This window comes from Fringilla coelebs, assembly GCF_963513975.1.
Source record: "Fringilla coelebs genome assembly, chromosome: 16".
NCBI lineage: Eukaryota > Metazoa > Chordata > Aves > Passeriformes > Fringillidae > Fringilla > Fringilla coelebs.
In genome coordinates, this window is record NC_140042.1 from 14,395,736 (window position 1) to 14,412,110 (window position 16,375).

At 57.2% G+C, this 16,375-nt stretch overlaps 1 protein-coding gene across 1 annotated transcript; it reads left to right on the forward strand.

Annotated features, from left to right (window-relative positions):
* Positions 1–11,704: 11,704 nt before the first annotated feature.
* LOC311160030 (glucagon receptor-like) lies at positions 11,705–15,989 on the forward strand (the record flags this gene model as incomplete). The annotated part of the gene is made up of 13 exons (XM_084216477.1): positions 11,705–11,782; positions 11,944–12,040; positions 12,331–12,438; positions 12,708–12,829; positions 12,926–13,032; positions 13,099–13,259; positions 13,751–13,906; positions 14,097–14,157; positions 14,630–14,699; positions 15,075–15,163; positions 15,314–15,452; positions 15,727–15,768; positions 15,918–15,989. 13 exons carry the CDS (start codon positions 11,705–11,707, stop codon positions 15,987–15,989), a joined length of 1,302 nt encoding a protein of 433 aa, XP_084072603.1.
* Between the last annotated feature and the right edge of the window lie 386 nt (positions 15,990–16,375).

A 16,375-nucleotide genomic window follows, 5' to 3' on the forward strand; every position in this document is an offset into this window, starting at 1 on the left:
GCAATCCCACTTGTTCAGGGGGATTAAAGAAGGAAGGAACTATTCCCCTGCTCTGCTCTGAGTTCCACTCACTGATGATCAAATATGTGAGGGAAAGCCAAAGCTGTAAAATCAGTAAAATAAATTCCACAGCTGAGGTAAACACTACACCGAGACTCTAAGTAAATATCATTAATATTTATGTATTAATGTTAGACAGCACAAAGGTGCTGCTGGAGGTGCAGTGGCTTTGAACTGAGCAGGGACCCAGAGAGGAGCAGCCTCTCTGGTGGGAGCTCAGACATTTATCCACAAGGGATAAACTTTTCTCCCTGCCCACTCCCATTCCTAGCAACCCCCACCTGAAGGAAAATGCACCTGTACTTATTCCCTAGCACATGAACTCACCTCCACGGAAACAGCTCCCCATCCCACAGCCCACACTTGAGGAACTGCGTTTTTTCCTCCCCTTCATCAGCATAAAAGTGGAAATTTTCTTGGAAAGGAAGGAATATTGGCAATTTTGGTGCAGGTTTTGGTGGCAATGGGCAAGCCATCAGCTGGGACCGCAGGCTTTGAGTGCAGACCCTGTCAGGTTCTCAACATAAATAATCAGCTCAACTCATCTTTCCTTCTCTTGGCCCTTTCAGCCATCAGACATCTTGTTGCAGATGAAATGGTGGTTGGGGGTGTTGGGGTGTTTCTAATTTTTTTTTCTTTTGGCTTTTTTTTTTTTTTGTTTGTTTGTTTGGTTTTTTGTTTTGGGTTTTTTTTTTGGTTGGGTTTTTGGTTGGTTTTTTTTTTTTTTTTTGGCAATATATGTATTTTCATTCTTCATGTTCTACTGTTCTTTCCCCTGAGGTTTGGAGGGGTTTTTTTTAGCAGAGCTTGGCACTAAAGCGTCTATCACCTATTTTTAACTCAAATCCTCACATCCTTGTATTACACTAGGCAGATGGACCTAAATAATTTTTTCCCCTCTGGTAAGAAGTAATTAGGCTTTGTGAGGAGTTGCTGGTCGTGAGATTCCCATGGGGCAAGCAGTTCCTTGGGATCAGGCTCACCTGGACCCCACTCACCAAGGGTCAGAGTGTTATTTTACAGCTTTGGCTTTCCCCAGCAAACCAAACATTTGTCATAAAACCAAGGGCTGGAGCCCTCTGCTTTTGTCTGGGCTGGGGCACAAATGGGCTGTTGAAAACATGATCAGGGAGAACACAGGTGATTTTTAACCTCATTTCTCTAATGTTTTTAAATTACTAATAAAAAAATATCAAATGAACAGACATTCTTCAGATTCTTCAAGCACAAACATCAGAAAACACTCATCTGGGCCTGCCCTGTTGGGGGAAAAATGGGTAAAAAGCTCTCAGGCTTCTTTTGCATCCCAGGAAAATCCTGCTGTGAAGCTGCTGTACACTTCAATGTACTCTAAGTCACCTTTCACATACTGCAGATTAAAAAATTAAATTAATGTGGTCATGATGGTGGTGAAAAAACAACCCATTTCTGCTGGGTTGTTTCCCAGCCTACCTGTCAGACAAAGTTTTAGCTTTACAAATTGCTTGAAAGACTGGGAAAGGGATCCCCCAGATCATTTGCTCAGAGAAGGGCTGGTGCAAAAAAAAACCCAAAATCAGGCAGGGTAGGAAGTGATGAGGTTTTCATGGAATTGTACAGACACTTCATGTGAGCTTTTTGCATCCACTTTTGCCTTTTACTTCCAAGCTGGGCACTAATTTTTGCTCCTCCAATCAGACCCTCCTTTATTTCCCATCTGGGACATTAATTTTCACCTAAATTCTGTTTTCATGCCTGGGCTGCTGCCTCATCCAAAGGGTGTTGCTGCTGGGGGCTGGCTCAGCTTGCTTGTTGGCCTTTGAAGAGTTTCATGATCAAACTCCTTCCTTCCCACTTTATTTAACATGAACCTCATCCCTCCAGAGCTGTGGAAGGGAAAAGAGCCCTTCCCAGGAGGAGGGAAGTGGCCAGGGAATCGCTGGGGGAATCGAGCTGCTCTTTGTGATGAGGAGCCTGGGGACATCTGAAGGTCTGGGGAAGGGAAATATGCAGGAATGTCACGTTGCCTGTAATTAGAGTGCAGAGCAGCTCTCCCTGTTAATGGGCTGGCATTAGAGGAGAGCTGGGTGCCCAGGATAAGCTGAAGCCCATGGATCAAACACCAGGGGTAATAAATCAACAGCTGCCCTTTGGTGGCTCAGCAGATGAGCAGGAGAAGCTGCTTAGGATGAAAAAACACCCCCAAACAAAGAGATTTCCAGATCCATCTCCATCTGTGACAGGTCAGGAGAAGAGATTGACTTTTCATTTATATTCAGTGAAAAACAAAATTAAACGAAAACAAAATTATACACCCACCCTCCATTAGCTGCCTCCAAAGCAAAGTGCCATTTGACCCACTCAAAGCCAGCACTAAGTGCTGATTTCCCAAAGTCTGCCTAATTGCTGGGGTCTAATTTCAGATGGCACAGCACAGCTTGGTTTGCAGCCAGCCCAGCCCTCCCAGTGAGCCTGGGAGCTGCAAGTCCAGCCCATCCTCACCACAAGGCACAGGGGATCCAAAAATCTTTGTTTTCTCATCAAATATCCCGACTTGAAAGAGCCCCATAATGATCACAAGATGCTTTGGTGTGTTTTTCACCAACATTTTTGCCCTTGGACTACCTGGAGGGAAAGGCACAGAGAACAACCAGCCAAGGTGGCAAGGACAAAGAAGGACAGCTTTGGAAGGCCACTGTCACAGTCACACAATTTTACCCTTTTTGATAAGGATCACCCAGAAAAACACTGCCCATGGGTGAGGAAACACAACCCTGCTCAGCAAAAGGGTGACACAAACCCTCCTGGGCCTCCTCTTCCCCAGGCTCCAAACTTGGCACAACCTCTTTATTTAACTCATTTCAGCCACAGAACCATTAGGGCTGGAAAAGCCCTCCAAGATCACTGAGTCCTGTGGTAATCACAAACCCTCTGGACAGAGGGAGACATTGCTCTCTCCAGGATTTTCCTGGGAAGCTGTGAGAAAGCTCAGAGAAAGCATTAAAACAATTATTATCTCAATCTCTGCAGCTGGCAGGCAATCTCTGTTTGTCAGAGATGTTTACAAGAAGGAATTGTCCCTTCTTGACCAATATGTGAGAGAAGATTCCTAAAGGCCAGTCAGGTCCTAGGTCCACCATTGTTTCTGTAAGAACTGTGAATTTCTAATAATAAAGTGCCTTTTCATGCCTTCTGATGATGGAGTCTCTGTCACCTTTGTCTGTCCCCAGTACCCCTTTGGTGATAATTGGTGACCCTTTTGGTGGTAAGTCCAACCATTCCCAGCACTGCCAAGGCCACCACTAACCCATGTCCCCAAGGGCAACATCCACTGTATGAAAATGTCTAGGCTTGAGTTCAATTCTAGAGGATTTTTCCCCAAAGTTAAGTATTTGATATCCACAGTAATTTAGTGTAGTCAGCATTTGGGCTCTGCCATCAAAACTAGGGACACAAATGGGTGGAAATGAGAGCTCTTCCAGGATTATCCCAAATACTCCTTCCCTGTGGAGGTGCTGCCTTTGCCTGGCTTTCCCCCCTTTCTGAGGGGGGCTCTCAGGGGCACTTGGAGTCTTGGATAAACAGCCCTGGCTGGGCCAGTCTGGGAATTTTGTGTTCCTGTGCTGGCAGAAGCTGTGATCTCAGCAGCAGAATTAAGTGTTGCTCAATTCAAAGGTGAGGGGAGCTGGTTTGTGTTCAAAACTCCTGAAAATAGGATTGTGACAGGGAAAGGTTGGGAGTGGAAGTGCTGGAGGAGCTTTGGGCAGGGGATGGGGAGTGAGAGAGGATGGGAGATCACTGGGCTGGCAGATGGTGCAAACCATGACCTGCAGGCAGTGGGGTCAGTGCCCAGGCAGGGCATGGCACTGGTGAGCCCTGTGGAGCCCCAGCTCCCAGCAAAGCCAAAGGGATCCCCAAATCCAGCTTCATCTCCTGGCAGGAACCCCAGCAGAGCAGCCAGGCACAGTGACAGGGAGAGAGAAGTGACAGCAGGGCCACTCCTGACCTGGAAATAACCCCCTCCCTGGAACCTCCTTTTCCTGGTGCAAAACTGCTCTCAGCTCTGAGATTGAGCCCTGGGGAAGCCATTCCTTCTGGATGAACCCAGCCTCACTCCCTGCAGCTCCCTGTGCCTCAGCTTTGTCACCTGCTGGAGGGAGACCTTACAGCCTCAATGCCAGCCCTGTGGCACTGCAGTTCTGATGGGATTGGAGGAATTATGATCCCCCCTCAGTTGGGAAATGAGGATCTCGGGCTCCCTGGGCAGGAGAGAGATTTTCTCTGCAGGCTGGGTGCATTCATCAGCTGTTAAGCTGCAGGAAAATGTGTGGTCACAGCAAAAAAACACCCCTGATGAAGATGTCTGGGCATCTTGATGAGCAGAGCTGACGTGTTCAGCCAGAAATCTCTCTTGACTCGACCTCCAGAAAATACATCACACTGCCAGCAAACCCAGGACCCAGCCTGGGGTTTCCTTAACTAAGAGAGAAGGGAATAATCCTCAAAACTCATCCCAAGCCCATTTGGGCTGGTCTCCAGGATGGGGAGGCTGCAGAGCAGGACTTGGGGTCATCAGTAAATGTGTTTGATTACAGCCCATCCCTCCATGGTACTCAGCACCCTCTGAGCAAGTTGTGCCACGTTATGGTCACCAATTGTTGCAGTGTTGTTCTGAGGGATGAGGTGAGAGATGAGAATCTGACTCCAAGTTCTTAGAAGGCTGATTTATTATATTATGATATTATATGAAAAGAAAATGATATACTAGAACTATACTAAAGAAAAGAGAAAGGATACATCAGAAGGCTAAAACAAGAATCAATAATAAAAACCCAAGACAGACTCAGAGTCTGACACAGCTGGCTGTGATTGGTCATTAATTAAAAACAATTCACATGCTGGGTAAACAATTCTCCAAATCGCATTCCAAAGCAGCAAAACAGGGAGAAGCTGAAGCTTCCCAGGAGAAGAAATCCTGGTGAAGGGATTTTTCATAAAATATCACAGTAACACCACGTCATCCTGGAGCTGGTTGTGCCCAGCAGAAGGAGCCCAAAATGAGGCTAAAACCATCTCAGTTCTGTGGGGAGGACAGAAGCTGCTGAGGCAGGAGGTGTGTGGTCCGTCCTGCTGCTCCCAGAGCTTCCCTGAAACAGCAGGAACAGGAGTGGGTGTGGAAGGAGCAATTACCAGAGACTACCCAGCTTTGAATTGATACTGATTAATGGGCCCTGAAAACCACACACAGCCAGCCCTGGCAGGCACAAAAATCCATCAGGATTTTCAGCCCACCTCGTGGTGTATATTGACAGATCTAGATACAACCCCAACCCCCACATTTTTGTAAAGATTTTAAAGATTTTGTAAATGTGCAGAAATCTGATGCCAGAAAAAGCCCAAGGTGGGCAGGCCCTGGCACAGGGTGCCCAGAGCAGCTGGGGCTGCCCCTGGATCCCTGGCAGTGCCCCTGGGCATTGGGGTTTGGAGCAGCCTGGGACAGTGGAAGGTGTCCCTGCCATGGCAGGGGTGGCACTGGGTGACCTTTAAGGTCCTTTCCCACCCAAACCATTCCATAATTCTGTGACTGACACTTGGGCCCCCAGTGGGGGCTGTGTTTGAGCAGAGGAGCTCGTCCCTGCAAGCACCAGGAGAGCAGCAGGAGCAGCACAGAGCCCAGGGTGCTGCCCAGCCTCAGACCCCCTGCTCCTGCAGGAACACGTGCAAGGGACTGCTAAGAACTGGGTGTGGAATTTGCAGGCAACCCCAAAAAGGCAGAGATGAGAATCTTGACTCCATGTTTCAGAAGGCTGATTTATTATTTTATGATATGTATTATATTAAAAGAAAATGATATATTAAACTATACTAAAAGAATAGAAGAGAGGATTTCATCAGAAGGCTAGAAAGGAATGATAATAAAATCTTGTGACTGACCAGAGAGTCTGAGACAGCTGGACTGGGATTGGCCATTAATTAAAAACAACATGAGACCAATCACAGATGCACCTGTTGCATTCCACAGCAGCAGATAACAATTGTTTATATTTCTGAGGCCTCTCAGCTTCTCAGGAGAAAAGGTCCTAATGAAAGGATTTTTCATAAGATATGTCCCTGACAATTGGGCAAGTGGCTTTTTCACTTCATTTTGCCCAAAGTAGGGGGAGGGAGCTTTCCCAGCAGCACTCTGCCTGGGGGCTCTCAGTGATTCCCAAATCACCCAGATCATGCTGGAGGAGACACATCCTGACATCTCCTGTGGTAGCTGGACTTCCAGCAGTCCCACCTGGAGCATCCTGCCTTGGGACAGCACAGAGCCTCCAGTCTCAGGGCCTCCCCATCCCAGCTCTGAGCCAGGTTTTGTATCATGAGGCTCTGGCAAACTTGGGGGGAGTTTTTCTGGAGCTCTCTCAGACCTTCTGGCAGGAGGGACATGCAGAGCACAGCTCTCACCTGGCAGGTCTGAGTGACTTGAATGCTTTGCTTAGCACAACAGAGCAGTGCTAGCTCCAGTCCAGCTGAAAATACATTTTCATCCATCACAATCCCACAAGGTGGCAAACATCCAACACTTGGGACAGCTGGAAGGCTGGGAAAGACCCAGAACTCAGAGCAACTTCTTGATCCCTTGGTTTTACAGATTAAAGGTGTGGAAAGCACGTCTGTTCTCAGAGCAGCTGAGGGGCACCCCCGGCCAGAGGGGCTGCTCCCCCTCTCTGCCCTGAGCTGGGAGGAGGGAGGGCTCAGCCCTCACACTGGGGACAGAGCCACTTATTCCTCGGGGTGACTGCAAATGTGCTCTGGCAAACCCCAGAGGAGATCCTCCAGCTTCCCCTGGGAGATTTGGGGAGCACCCTGAGGTGGCAAAGCACTGCCACCCCCCTGAGGAGCACTGGGAGGCTCTGATGAAGATGTCCCTTAGTGATTTCACCTGGGGCTAACCCTGGTCCTGCCCAGCTTAATGATGATTAAGCTAAATGACAATTAGCAGTGTTCTCACCTGGAGGGGGTCAGCAGGGACACCTGACACTGTCCCAGGTCACTCCAAGCCCTGCCCAGCCTGGCCTTGGGCACTGCCAGGGATCCAGGGGCAGCCACAGCTGCTCTGGGCACCCTGTGCCAGGGCCTGCCCACCCTCACAGGGAACAATTCCTAATTCCCAATATCCCATCCAGCCCTGCCCTCTGGCAGTGGGAGCCATTCCCTGTGTCCTGTCCCTCCATCCCTTGTCCCCAGTCCCTCTCCAGCTCTCCTGGAGCCCCTTCAGGCCCTGGCAGGGGCTCTGAGGTGTCCCTGGAGCCTTCTCCTCTCCAGGTGAGCACCCCCAGCTCTGCCAGCCTGGCTCCAGAGCAGAGGGGCTCCAGCCCTTGGGGCATCTCCCTGGGCTCCCCTGGGCTCTCTCCAGGAGCTCCAGCCAGGTTTTCCTTGTGCTGCAGCCCCAGGGTTGGTACAGCAAAAGCTGCAGCCAGGCTCTGAGCAGGCAGGGAGGAAATAAAGATGCATTCTATTGTCTGCTCCTTGAATTCCCGGTATCTGAACCCTTGGATGCTGCCCTGCCTGCCAAGGCCCTTCGGCAGAGCAGGGGACAAAGAGCCCGGCCCCGGGGCAGGATGTGAATAGCGATGAATTTCAGAGAGCTTCTTGATCTCATCGTTTAAACCTTCCGGCGTGAATTAGGCGAGAATCCACATGGAAACCGAGGAGACCTGGTCAGCTTTGAATCCCGGTTTGCATCCTGAGTGCCCGGGGGCTGCTGCAGGGACCGCAGCTGCCGAGGGCTCTGAGCGAGTGCCAAATCCAATAGAGCCTTTGTGAGCCGGGAACACTCATTTATCAGCGCTGGGAATGTGGTGACGTGCGGGAACACCGGCTCGGAGTGACCTTTGTGTGTGATGGAGTGGGGTCCCTGGCTGTCATCGCCACGGGGGGTGGAAACAAGCTGGAAATGGCATGGAAATGGGATGGAAATGAGAAGGAAACAGATACTCCTGTTCTGCAATGCTGACCAAAACACCAAGAGCTGCCCCAGGGGCAGCGCTGGAGATGGCTCAGCCCCGGGGAGCCGCGTCCCTCCCCACGCTGCTTCCTGGCCACTCACACGCTGATGGATTTCTCTCCCACAGCCTTTTCTGGGAAGTTTGCTGCATAAGTGGGAGTCGGGATGTGTCGGTGAGTGCTTCTGTCCTGCGGATTGCTTCTGGATGGGAGCAAAGCACCTTGGTTAGCAGATGCTGCCATAATGCACACGGATGGATTCCCCATCAGTAATGGACAGATAAAGTGAGAGCTGCCTTCAGGAGGTGTTGCTGCTGGTAACAGTGCTGGGGGAAGGGATTTAGCCCTGGGGGTTCTCTGGCTGGGTGTTTATCCCTTAGTGACCCTGGCTTTTCTCACAGGGAACAGCGACAGGACCAGAGGAGGCGACCTCCAGCTGCACCAGAGGAGGTTTGGATTGGATATTGGGAAAATTTCTTCATTGAAAGAGAGGTCAGGCACTGGAACAGGCTGCTGAGAGCAGTGCTGGAGTCACCATCTGTGGGAGCGTTCCAAAAACTTGTGGATGTGGTGTTTTAGGGACATGGGTTAATGGTGGACCTGGCAGTGCTGCCTCATTGGACTCGATGATCTCAGAGGGCTTTTCCAACCTAAAGAATTCCATGATTTTCCCATGCAGGACCTTGGAGGATGCTCTCCTCTCTCCCTGAGAACCCCTGCAGTTCTCAGGCTGCCCAAGAAGCACCAACAGCTCCAGTGCCTGAGACCACGCCAGGACAATTTTCCCAGCTCTGATGGTGAACATCACCTTTAATAAATGGATAAATCAATTTACCAGTGGTGTCTCCTCCATGACAGCTGTGTGCCGAGCCCACCCTGGCAGGACAGCAGCTGCTGGGAGTGGGGTGCTGTGCCAGCCCCTCCTCCCGTGGCTCTGAGCACCCCATGGATCAGGATCTGGCCCTGGCTGTGCCTGGAGTGCTGCAGTCACTATGGAGACCCACCTGAAGTGCATCCATATGGAGAGGAACAGCTCGTTCCTCATGTCCCCATTCCAGGGACATGGGAGACAATCCCATCCAGATGGAGCTCACCAGGACAATAACATCCCGAGTTTGTGATTCCTCTCTGGGGAATGGCATCCAGTGCTGGAGCCCTGGACTCCCCCCAAATGCAGCATCCCTGTGGGATGAGCCCAGCCCATGCTCCTGCTGCCTTTGGATGGGTTCACACAGGGACATCAGTGGGCTGCAGGTGTGCAGTGTCAGTCTGGGAAGGGGGACCTGGCTGGAATCGTCCCCCATGAGTGCCCCAGGGCTGTGGCATCATGGAATGGTTTGGGTTGAAGGGACTTTAAATCCCATCCAGTGCCACCCCTGCCATGGCAGGGACACTTCCATCATCCCAGGTTGCTCCAAGCCCTGCCCAGCCTGGCCTTGGGCACTGCCAGGGATCCAGGGGCAGCCACAGCTGCTCTGGGCACCCTGTGCCAGGGCCTGCCCACCCTGCCAGGGAACAATTCCTAATTCCCAATATCCCATCCAGCCCTGCCCTCTGGCAGTGGGAGCCATTCCCTGTGTCCTCCAGGCTCTTGTCCAAAGTTCATGATCTGTCAATGAGCAAACCCCCTGGTGTTGGCTTGTGCTGGGGGAGGCACCTGAGGCCTCATTTTCCCCCCAAACAGCAAACCCTTTCCCTGGGCTGCTCCCCCAGGGCGTTATTTGTCACTTGGAATAAGCAGACACTGCTCGCATCACTGCAGCCACAGCTGTGAGTCCTCATCCCTCTGACTGCTGTGTCTGCTCCACTGCAGCAGCTTTGAGGCAAACATCTCATTTTTGCAAAACAAATGTGTTTTCTGGAGCATTCAGCCAGCTTAGGGGATGAACCCCCCCTGCTGCAGGGCAGGGTGGGCACCAGCAGTGCAGCAGGAGGGAGGCACAGCTGCCCTGGGAGGGACAGGGAGCCTGGGGGGGCTGCACTGGTGATTTGGGGACCTCAGGGAGATCTCCTGCTCCCCTGGTGGCAAAGTCACCTTCCCCAGCACAGACCCCTCCCTCCCCACTGCCAGCACGTGTGCTGGGGAGGCAGCACGACCAGGGCCACCAGGCTTGTCCCATGGCTTGTCCCTGCCCCTGGACTTCCCCCGGCCGGCTGATGGATGTCACGGGCTGTGTCCTGTGCTGGATCCACTCCTGTCCCCAGGGCCTCCTGGTCCCCAGGGGAGGGTGGCCCCCACAACCCACCCTGCCTGCACAGGGGCTGTCACCCAGCCCAGGGGGACAGCCAGGGGGACACTGAGCCGGGGAGGTGAAGGACTTTCCCTGGGGCTGTGTGATGGAGGGACAGGAGCTCTGGGGGGGTCTGAGGGGGGCCGGATCCTTGGTCTGGTCTCTGTGCCCCACAGTTTGAGGGCTGGACCCCCATCCCTGTCCCTGTGTGATTCCACCAGGGACTCCCGAAGGGGCTGGACCTGGATCTGGTCCCCCATCCCCGTGTGACTCAGTCAGGGACCCCCGGCAGGGCTGGGCTGGACCCCGATCCCCCTGTGATTCCCGGGGGGCTCCGTGACTCCGTGCTGGAGCTCCGCGGGCGTGGGAGCAGCGGCGCCGGGACCCCCCGAGTCCCACCGGGCACCCGGAGCCCCGGGAGGCGGTGCCGCCCCCGAACTCCCCCCGAAGCCCCCCCAAAGCCCCCTCCCGTCGGGGCACGGCGCTGGCAGGAGGCGGCTCCGCCGCAGACGCCGCTCGGTCACCGCCGCGTTCACCTCGCGGAGCCGGGGCTGCCCGTGACAGCGGGAACACCGGCAACACGGGAACAACGGGAACAGCAGGACACCGGGAACACCGGGAACTCGGGGGCTGCCAGAAATACCGGCACTGCCGAGGCTGCCGGGAACACCGGGAACAGCGGGACACCGGGACTGCCGGTCCCGCGGAGCCAGGTAAGCGGGCGGAGGAAGCGGCGGAGCCCCGGGACCTCCGCAGGCACCGAGCGGGACCGGCTGGGGACCCTCGTGGGGAGCAAACCGGGATGTCCGTGCTGGGATCGTCCAGCCCGGAGCGATGGGGAGCCCCGGGAGGAGCGGGGAGCCCCGGAGGTGGCGGAGCTGCTCCTCCCCCGAGCCCCCGGCCGGGCTGGGAGGGGTCTGTGCCAGCCGAGACCGGGACCGGGCGGGACGTGATGGGGCACAGCTGGAATGGGGGTCCCAGCCCGGCTGGGGGTGGGGGCCCAGGGCACCCCAGAGAGGTGTCGCTGCCTCCTGTCCCTGCAGCCCCTTCCCGGGTTACCCAGGGGTGCCAGGCGCTGGGGTGGCACTGGGGCTGTCACGGCTGTCACGGTGGCGTTTGCTCCCCTCGGGGCTGGCAGCGGTGTGGGGAAGCTGAGCAGGCTCATCCAAGACGTGAGATCCATTTACACCCTGGCTGCTCTGCCTGGCGCTCCCCGAGGTTTTGGCTCCATCGGGGAACTGACCCGGGGCTGTGGCAGCCCAGGACATGCCCAGCGCCTTCTCCTCTGCTGGCTTGGGAAGCACATCTCTGCCTCCACCGGCTGCGAGTCGCTGGCAGAGCCGAGCCGCTCCCGTTCCTCCACCTCTCCCCAGGATCGGGGTCCCCGGCCCAGTTTGAGACGCCCCCCGGCACTGGGAGCGCTGGTCAGGCTGGGAGCGGCCATGAGGGACACGCCTGGAGCCGGATCCCTGCGGAGCCTGGTCCGGCTTGCCTGGCTGTGCCTCCTCTCCTCCGTGCCGGTGAGGGTCGGGCTGGGGCCGGGACAGCGGGGTTGGCGCTGCCGGGCTCCGAGCCCCGCGGGGCGGCTCCGTGCGGGGCTCCTGCGCAGCCCCGGGGTGTGGCAGCGCTTCATGGGGACAGTCAAAGCGCTGGAGGCTCTGACCCGGCTCTGGGCTTGCAGCACGGCGGGGCCAAGGTGCTGGAGAAGACCTTCGAGGAGTGGCTGCGGTACCGTGACGAGTGCCTGAGGAGGATGGCGAGCGAGCCCTACCCGGCAGGTACCGGCCGTGCCAGCGCGGGGGCACACGGAGCCAGGGTTTGGGCTAACCCCGCTCCAGCGCCCTCTGCTCTGTCACCCGCGGAGGGTGAGCCAAGGGACGGACAAGGACCTCCACATGTCAGATGGGTACCCAGGGCTGGGTGTCCTGCGGGGCTGAGGGCACGTGGGCCCATTTAGGGTCCGTCAGCCCCGTCAGAGGTGCTGGGACATCAGGGCTCGGTGTGTCTGTGCCACCAGCATCTGAGCAATGGCTTTCTCTGTCCCTGTCCCTATCCCTGCCCTTGGAAGGGCTGTTCTGTAACAGGACATTTGACATGTACGCCTGCTGGCCCGATGGGAGCCCTGGCACTGCTGTCAACGTCTCCTGCCCCTTCTACCTGCCCTGGTTTGAGAAAGGTGAGGATCCCCTCCTGCCATCCCCGAGCTGGAAGCCCGGGCTGAGCTGTTCTGGGGCTGGAGAGGCTCTCAGGGCTCCCCTCCCTTCCCGTGACGGGGGCAGAGGGAGCCATGAGCAGAGCCGGGGTGAGGGGAGGCCTGGGGCTCCGAGCAGAGCCAGCTCTGCCCATGCCTGCCCTGGAGCAGGGCGCTGAGCAGGGGCAGATCCCTCATCCCGGGAGAGGGCTCGGGGGAGCCTGGGGGACTGTGCCGGTGCTTGGTGTCCGCAGTGAAGCACGGGCTGGTGAGCCGCAGGTGTGGCACCGACGGCCAGTGGGTGACAGTGAACGGCAGCCAGCCCTGGAGGGACTACTCCCAGTGCGAGGATGAGCTGGAGGTCACTGCTGAGGAGGTGGGACCGCGCTGGGACGGCGGGGATGGCCGGGGCAGCTCGGCCGGGGGTGGACACGCACCCACCGGGGCTCCCTGGCGCTGTGCTCCCCTGCAGGAAGGCGCCCGCCGGCTCATGGTGAGCTTCAAGGTGCTCTACACCGTGGGGTACTCGCTGTCTCTGCTCACCCTCATCTCCGCCCTGCTCGTCCTCACCGCCTGCAGGTAGGACGCGGCCCCGGCCCTGCTCCCTCCCCGCTGTGCCGGCCCCGCCTGACCCCGCTCCTGCAGGAACCTGCGCTGCACCAGGAATTACATCCACGCCAACCTGTTCGCCTCCTTCGGGCTGCGCGCCACCTCGGTGATGGTGAAGGACGCGCTGCTGGAGCGGCGCTGGGGCGTGGAGCTGGTGCAGGTGGCTGACTGGGAGGCTCTGCTGAGCCACGAGGCAAGTGCTGGGCTGGGGACCTGGGGACAGCGTGGGAGCCTCGCCCAGGGCAGGGCTGGGGGGGTCGGTGCCCGTGCAGCCCCTGCTGGGTGGGCGCTGGGGTGCCAGTGCTGCCCATGCACCTGGTGGATGAGGTCTTGGGGTGCCTGTGCGTGGTCCCGGGGTGCCCATCCACACGGTGGACATGCTTTTGGGGCACCTGTGCTGCCCCTGACCCAGCAGGTGACCTCTTGGGATACCTGTGCACCTGCTGGGTGAGCTCTGGGCCTGTGTGGCACCTGAGGGATGAGCCCTTGGTGCCACCCATGCCCCTGGGGGTGCCTGTGCAGCCTCTGGGTGAGCCCTCAGGGCACCTGTGGGCCCATGGGGGAGCTCTCAGGGTTCTTGGGGTGCCTGTGCAGCACCACCCCCGCCGTGGACGATCTCCTGGGCTGCCTGGTGCCTGTGGTGAGCTGTGCACAGGCAGCCCCACGGTGGCTCTCCCGTGGCAGGCAGCGCTGGGGTGCCGCGCGGCGCAGGTGCTGATGCAGTACTGCATCCTGGCCAACCACTACTGGTTCCTGGTGGAAGCTGTCTACCTCTACAAGCTGCTCATCGGGGCCGTGTTCTCCGAGAAGAATTACTACAGGCTCTACCTCTACCTGGGCTGGGGTAGGAGCCACCCGGGCGCGCCACGGGGAGGGGACAGCGCCCGGTGTCACCCGGGGGCACCGCGGTCCCAACCGTCCCAGGAGGGTGCAGGGTGGGGGCTCTGCCACCCTGGGTGTCCCCCCCAGGGCAGGGGTGGTTTCTCAGCTCAGGAGGGTGCTTGGTTTTACAGGGTTTGCTGTGTGACTTGCAGGGACCCCTGTGGTGTTCGTGGTGCCCTGGATGGCCGCCAAGTACCTGAAGGAGAACGCGGAGTGAGTGAGGATGGATGGATGGATGGATGGATGGATGGATGGATGGATGGATGGATGGATGGAAGGATGGATGGATGATGGATGGATGGATGGATGGATGGATGGATGGATGGATGGATGGATGGAAGGATGGATGGATGATGGATGGATGGATGGATGGATGGATGGATGGATGGATGGATGGATGATGGGGGGATGGATGGATGGATGGAGGGATGGATGGATGGATGGATGGATGATGGGGGGATGGATGGATGGATGGATGGATGGATGGATGGATGGATGGATGGATGATGGGGGGATGGATGGATGATGGAGGGATGGAGGGATGGATGGATGATGGAGGGATGGATGGAGGGGGGTCCTGCTGGGATGCTCAGAGGCTGCTGAGGGTCCCTGAGCCCCCTGGCTGGGGCTGGAAAGCTCTTGGATGATGCTGCCCCCAGCCCAGGCTGTCTCTCCTCCCCGGCAGGTGCTGGGCGCTGAACGAGAACATGGCTTACTGGTGGATCATCCGCATCCCCATCCTGCTCGCCTCCCTGGTAGGGAACAGCTGCCAGCCCCAGGTCTGTTTGGACAGCAGCAGCTCAGCCCTGGCTCCTGGCCCTGGGAAGCTTCCAGCAGAGGCCAGGAGGGAGAGCTGGCCTGCAAGGACCACCCAAATGCACAGGGAGTTCAGCAGCTTGCTGACCCCTGGTTCTGCGGGTTCATGAAAGAAGCTGGGGTGCTGAACTCCAGAGAAAGGGGCTGGGGGTGGCTCCTGCTGCTTTGTAGCCGGGATTTTGGGATGGCAGGAGGGGAGGAAGGGTGGCAGCAGCTTCGGCAGCACAGGGGGTGCCATCTCCTGCTGAGTGAGTGTCACAGGCAGGGTGGGGGTGCTGGGCTCTATGTACCCCTGCCCTGTCTCCCCCTCCCAGATCAACCTGCTCATCTTCATGCGGATCCTCAAGGTGATCCTGGCCAAGCTCCGGGCCAACCAGAAGGGCTACGCCGACTACAAGCTGAGGTGGGCTGGGAGCGGGGCGGGGCCAGTCTGGGCTAACAGGATAATGCCACCTCCACACCCCCTCCTCGGGCCTCTCCTCCACCTTGCACATCCTTCAACGACCGCCCTGGGATTAACTGGGAGTTTTACTGTCCCCTTACTGTCCCCCAGGCTGGCCAAAGCCACCCTGACCCTCATCCCCCTCTTCGGGATCCACGAGGTCGTTTTCATCTTCGCCACGGACGAGCAAACCACGGGCATCCTGCGCTACGTCAAGGTGTTCTTCACCCTCTTCCTCAACTCCTTCCAGGTGAGTGGGAGTGAAACAAATCCTTGCTCTGGGCACACCATGGAGCAGAGGTCAGGGGCTCCCTCTGAGCTTGCTCCCCTGTGGTACTTCCATGGGAAGGGGGGCCCTGCCTCTGCCCTTGAGAGCGTGCTGCTGCCTCCTGTGCTCTCCGGGCTGCGGTGCCATGGGGACCCCAGCCCTGAAAACACCCAGGAGTGGCCTGGGGGGAGCCTAAGCCCATCCCAGCCCCAGGAGAGGGATGACAGGGGGGACTCACTGCTGGCTCTCCCTGCAGGGCTTCCTGGTGGCTGTGCTGTACTGCTTTGCCAACAAGGAGGTAACGTCCCTGGCTCTGTCCTTGTACCAGTCCCCGTCCTTGTCCCTGTTCCTGCCATGGCACCTCCTGCCCGGCTTCCCCACCCCACCCCGTGCCTGCAGGGAGGGCACAGCCATGAATAAGCCCCTTCTCCCTCCCCTCCATGGCAGGTGAAGTCCGAGATGAAGAAGAAATGGCAGCTCTGGAAGCTCGACCACCCAGTGCTCTGCTGTGCCCAGTGAGGTGGTGACCAGCCAGGTAGAGGGGCTGCTGGCCACAGTAGCCACAGGGCCTGGCTGGAGAGCAGGAGGCTGCAAGAAGCTGTGCTGGGCAGTGCCCACCCAGGATGGCCAGGCTGGGATGGGTGTCTGGCTGTGCCACACTGGAGCTGCTGGAAGGGACATCCCTGCTGTGACCCGAGTGGGAGGTGGCACCCCTGTCTCTTGCCGGGCATGGCTGTGTGGGCAGCCCTGCTGCTTCTCCCCGTGCCTGAGCACCTGCAGAGCCTGGCAGCCTCCCCCAGGACACCTCCCACACAGGGAACCCCTGGGACACCCACACCCCCCTGGGCACCTGTGGGGTCACAGCAGGCAGGGGCAGCCTGGCCCTCAGCAGCGGCAGTGGGAGA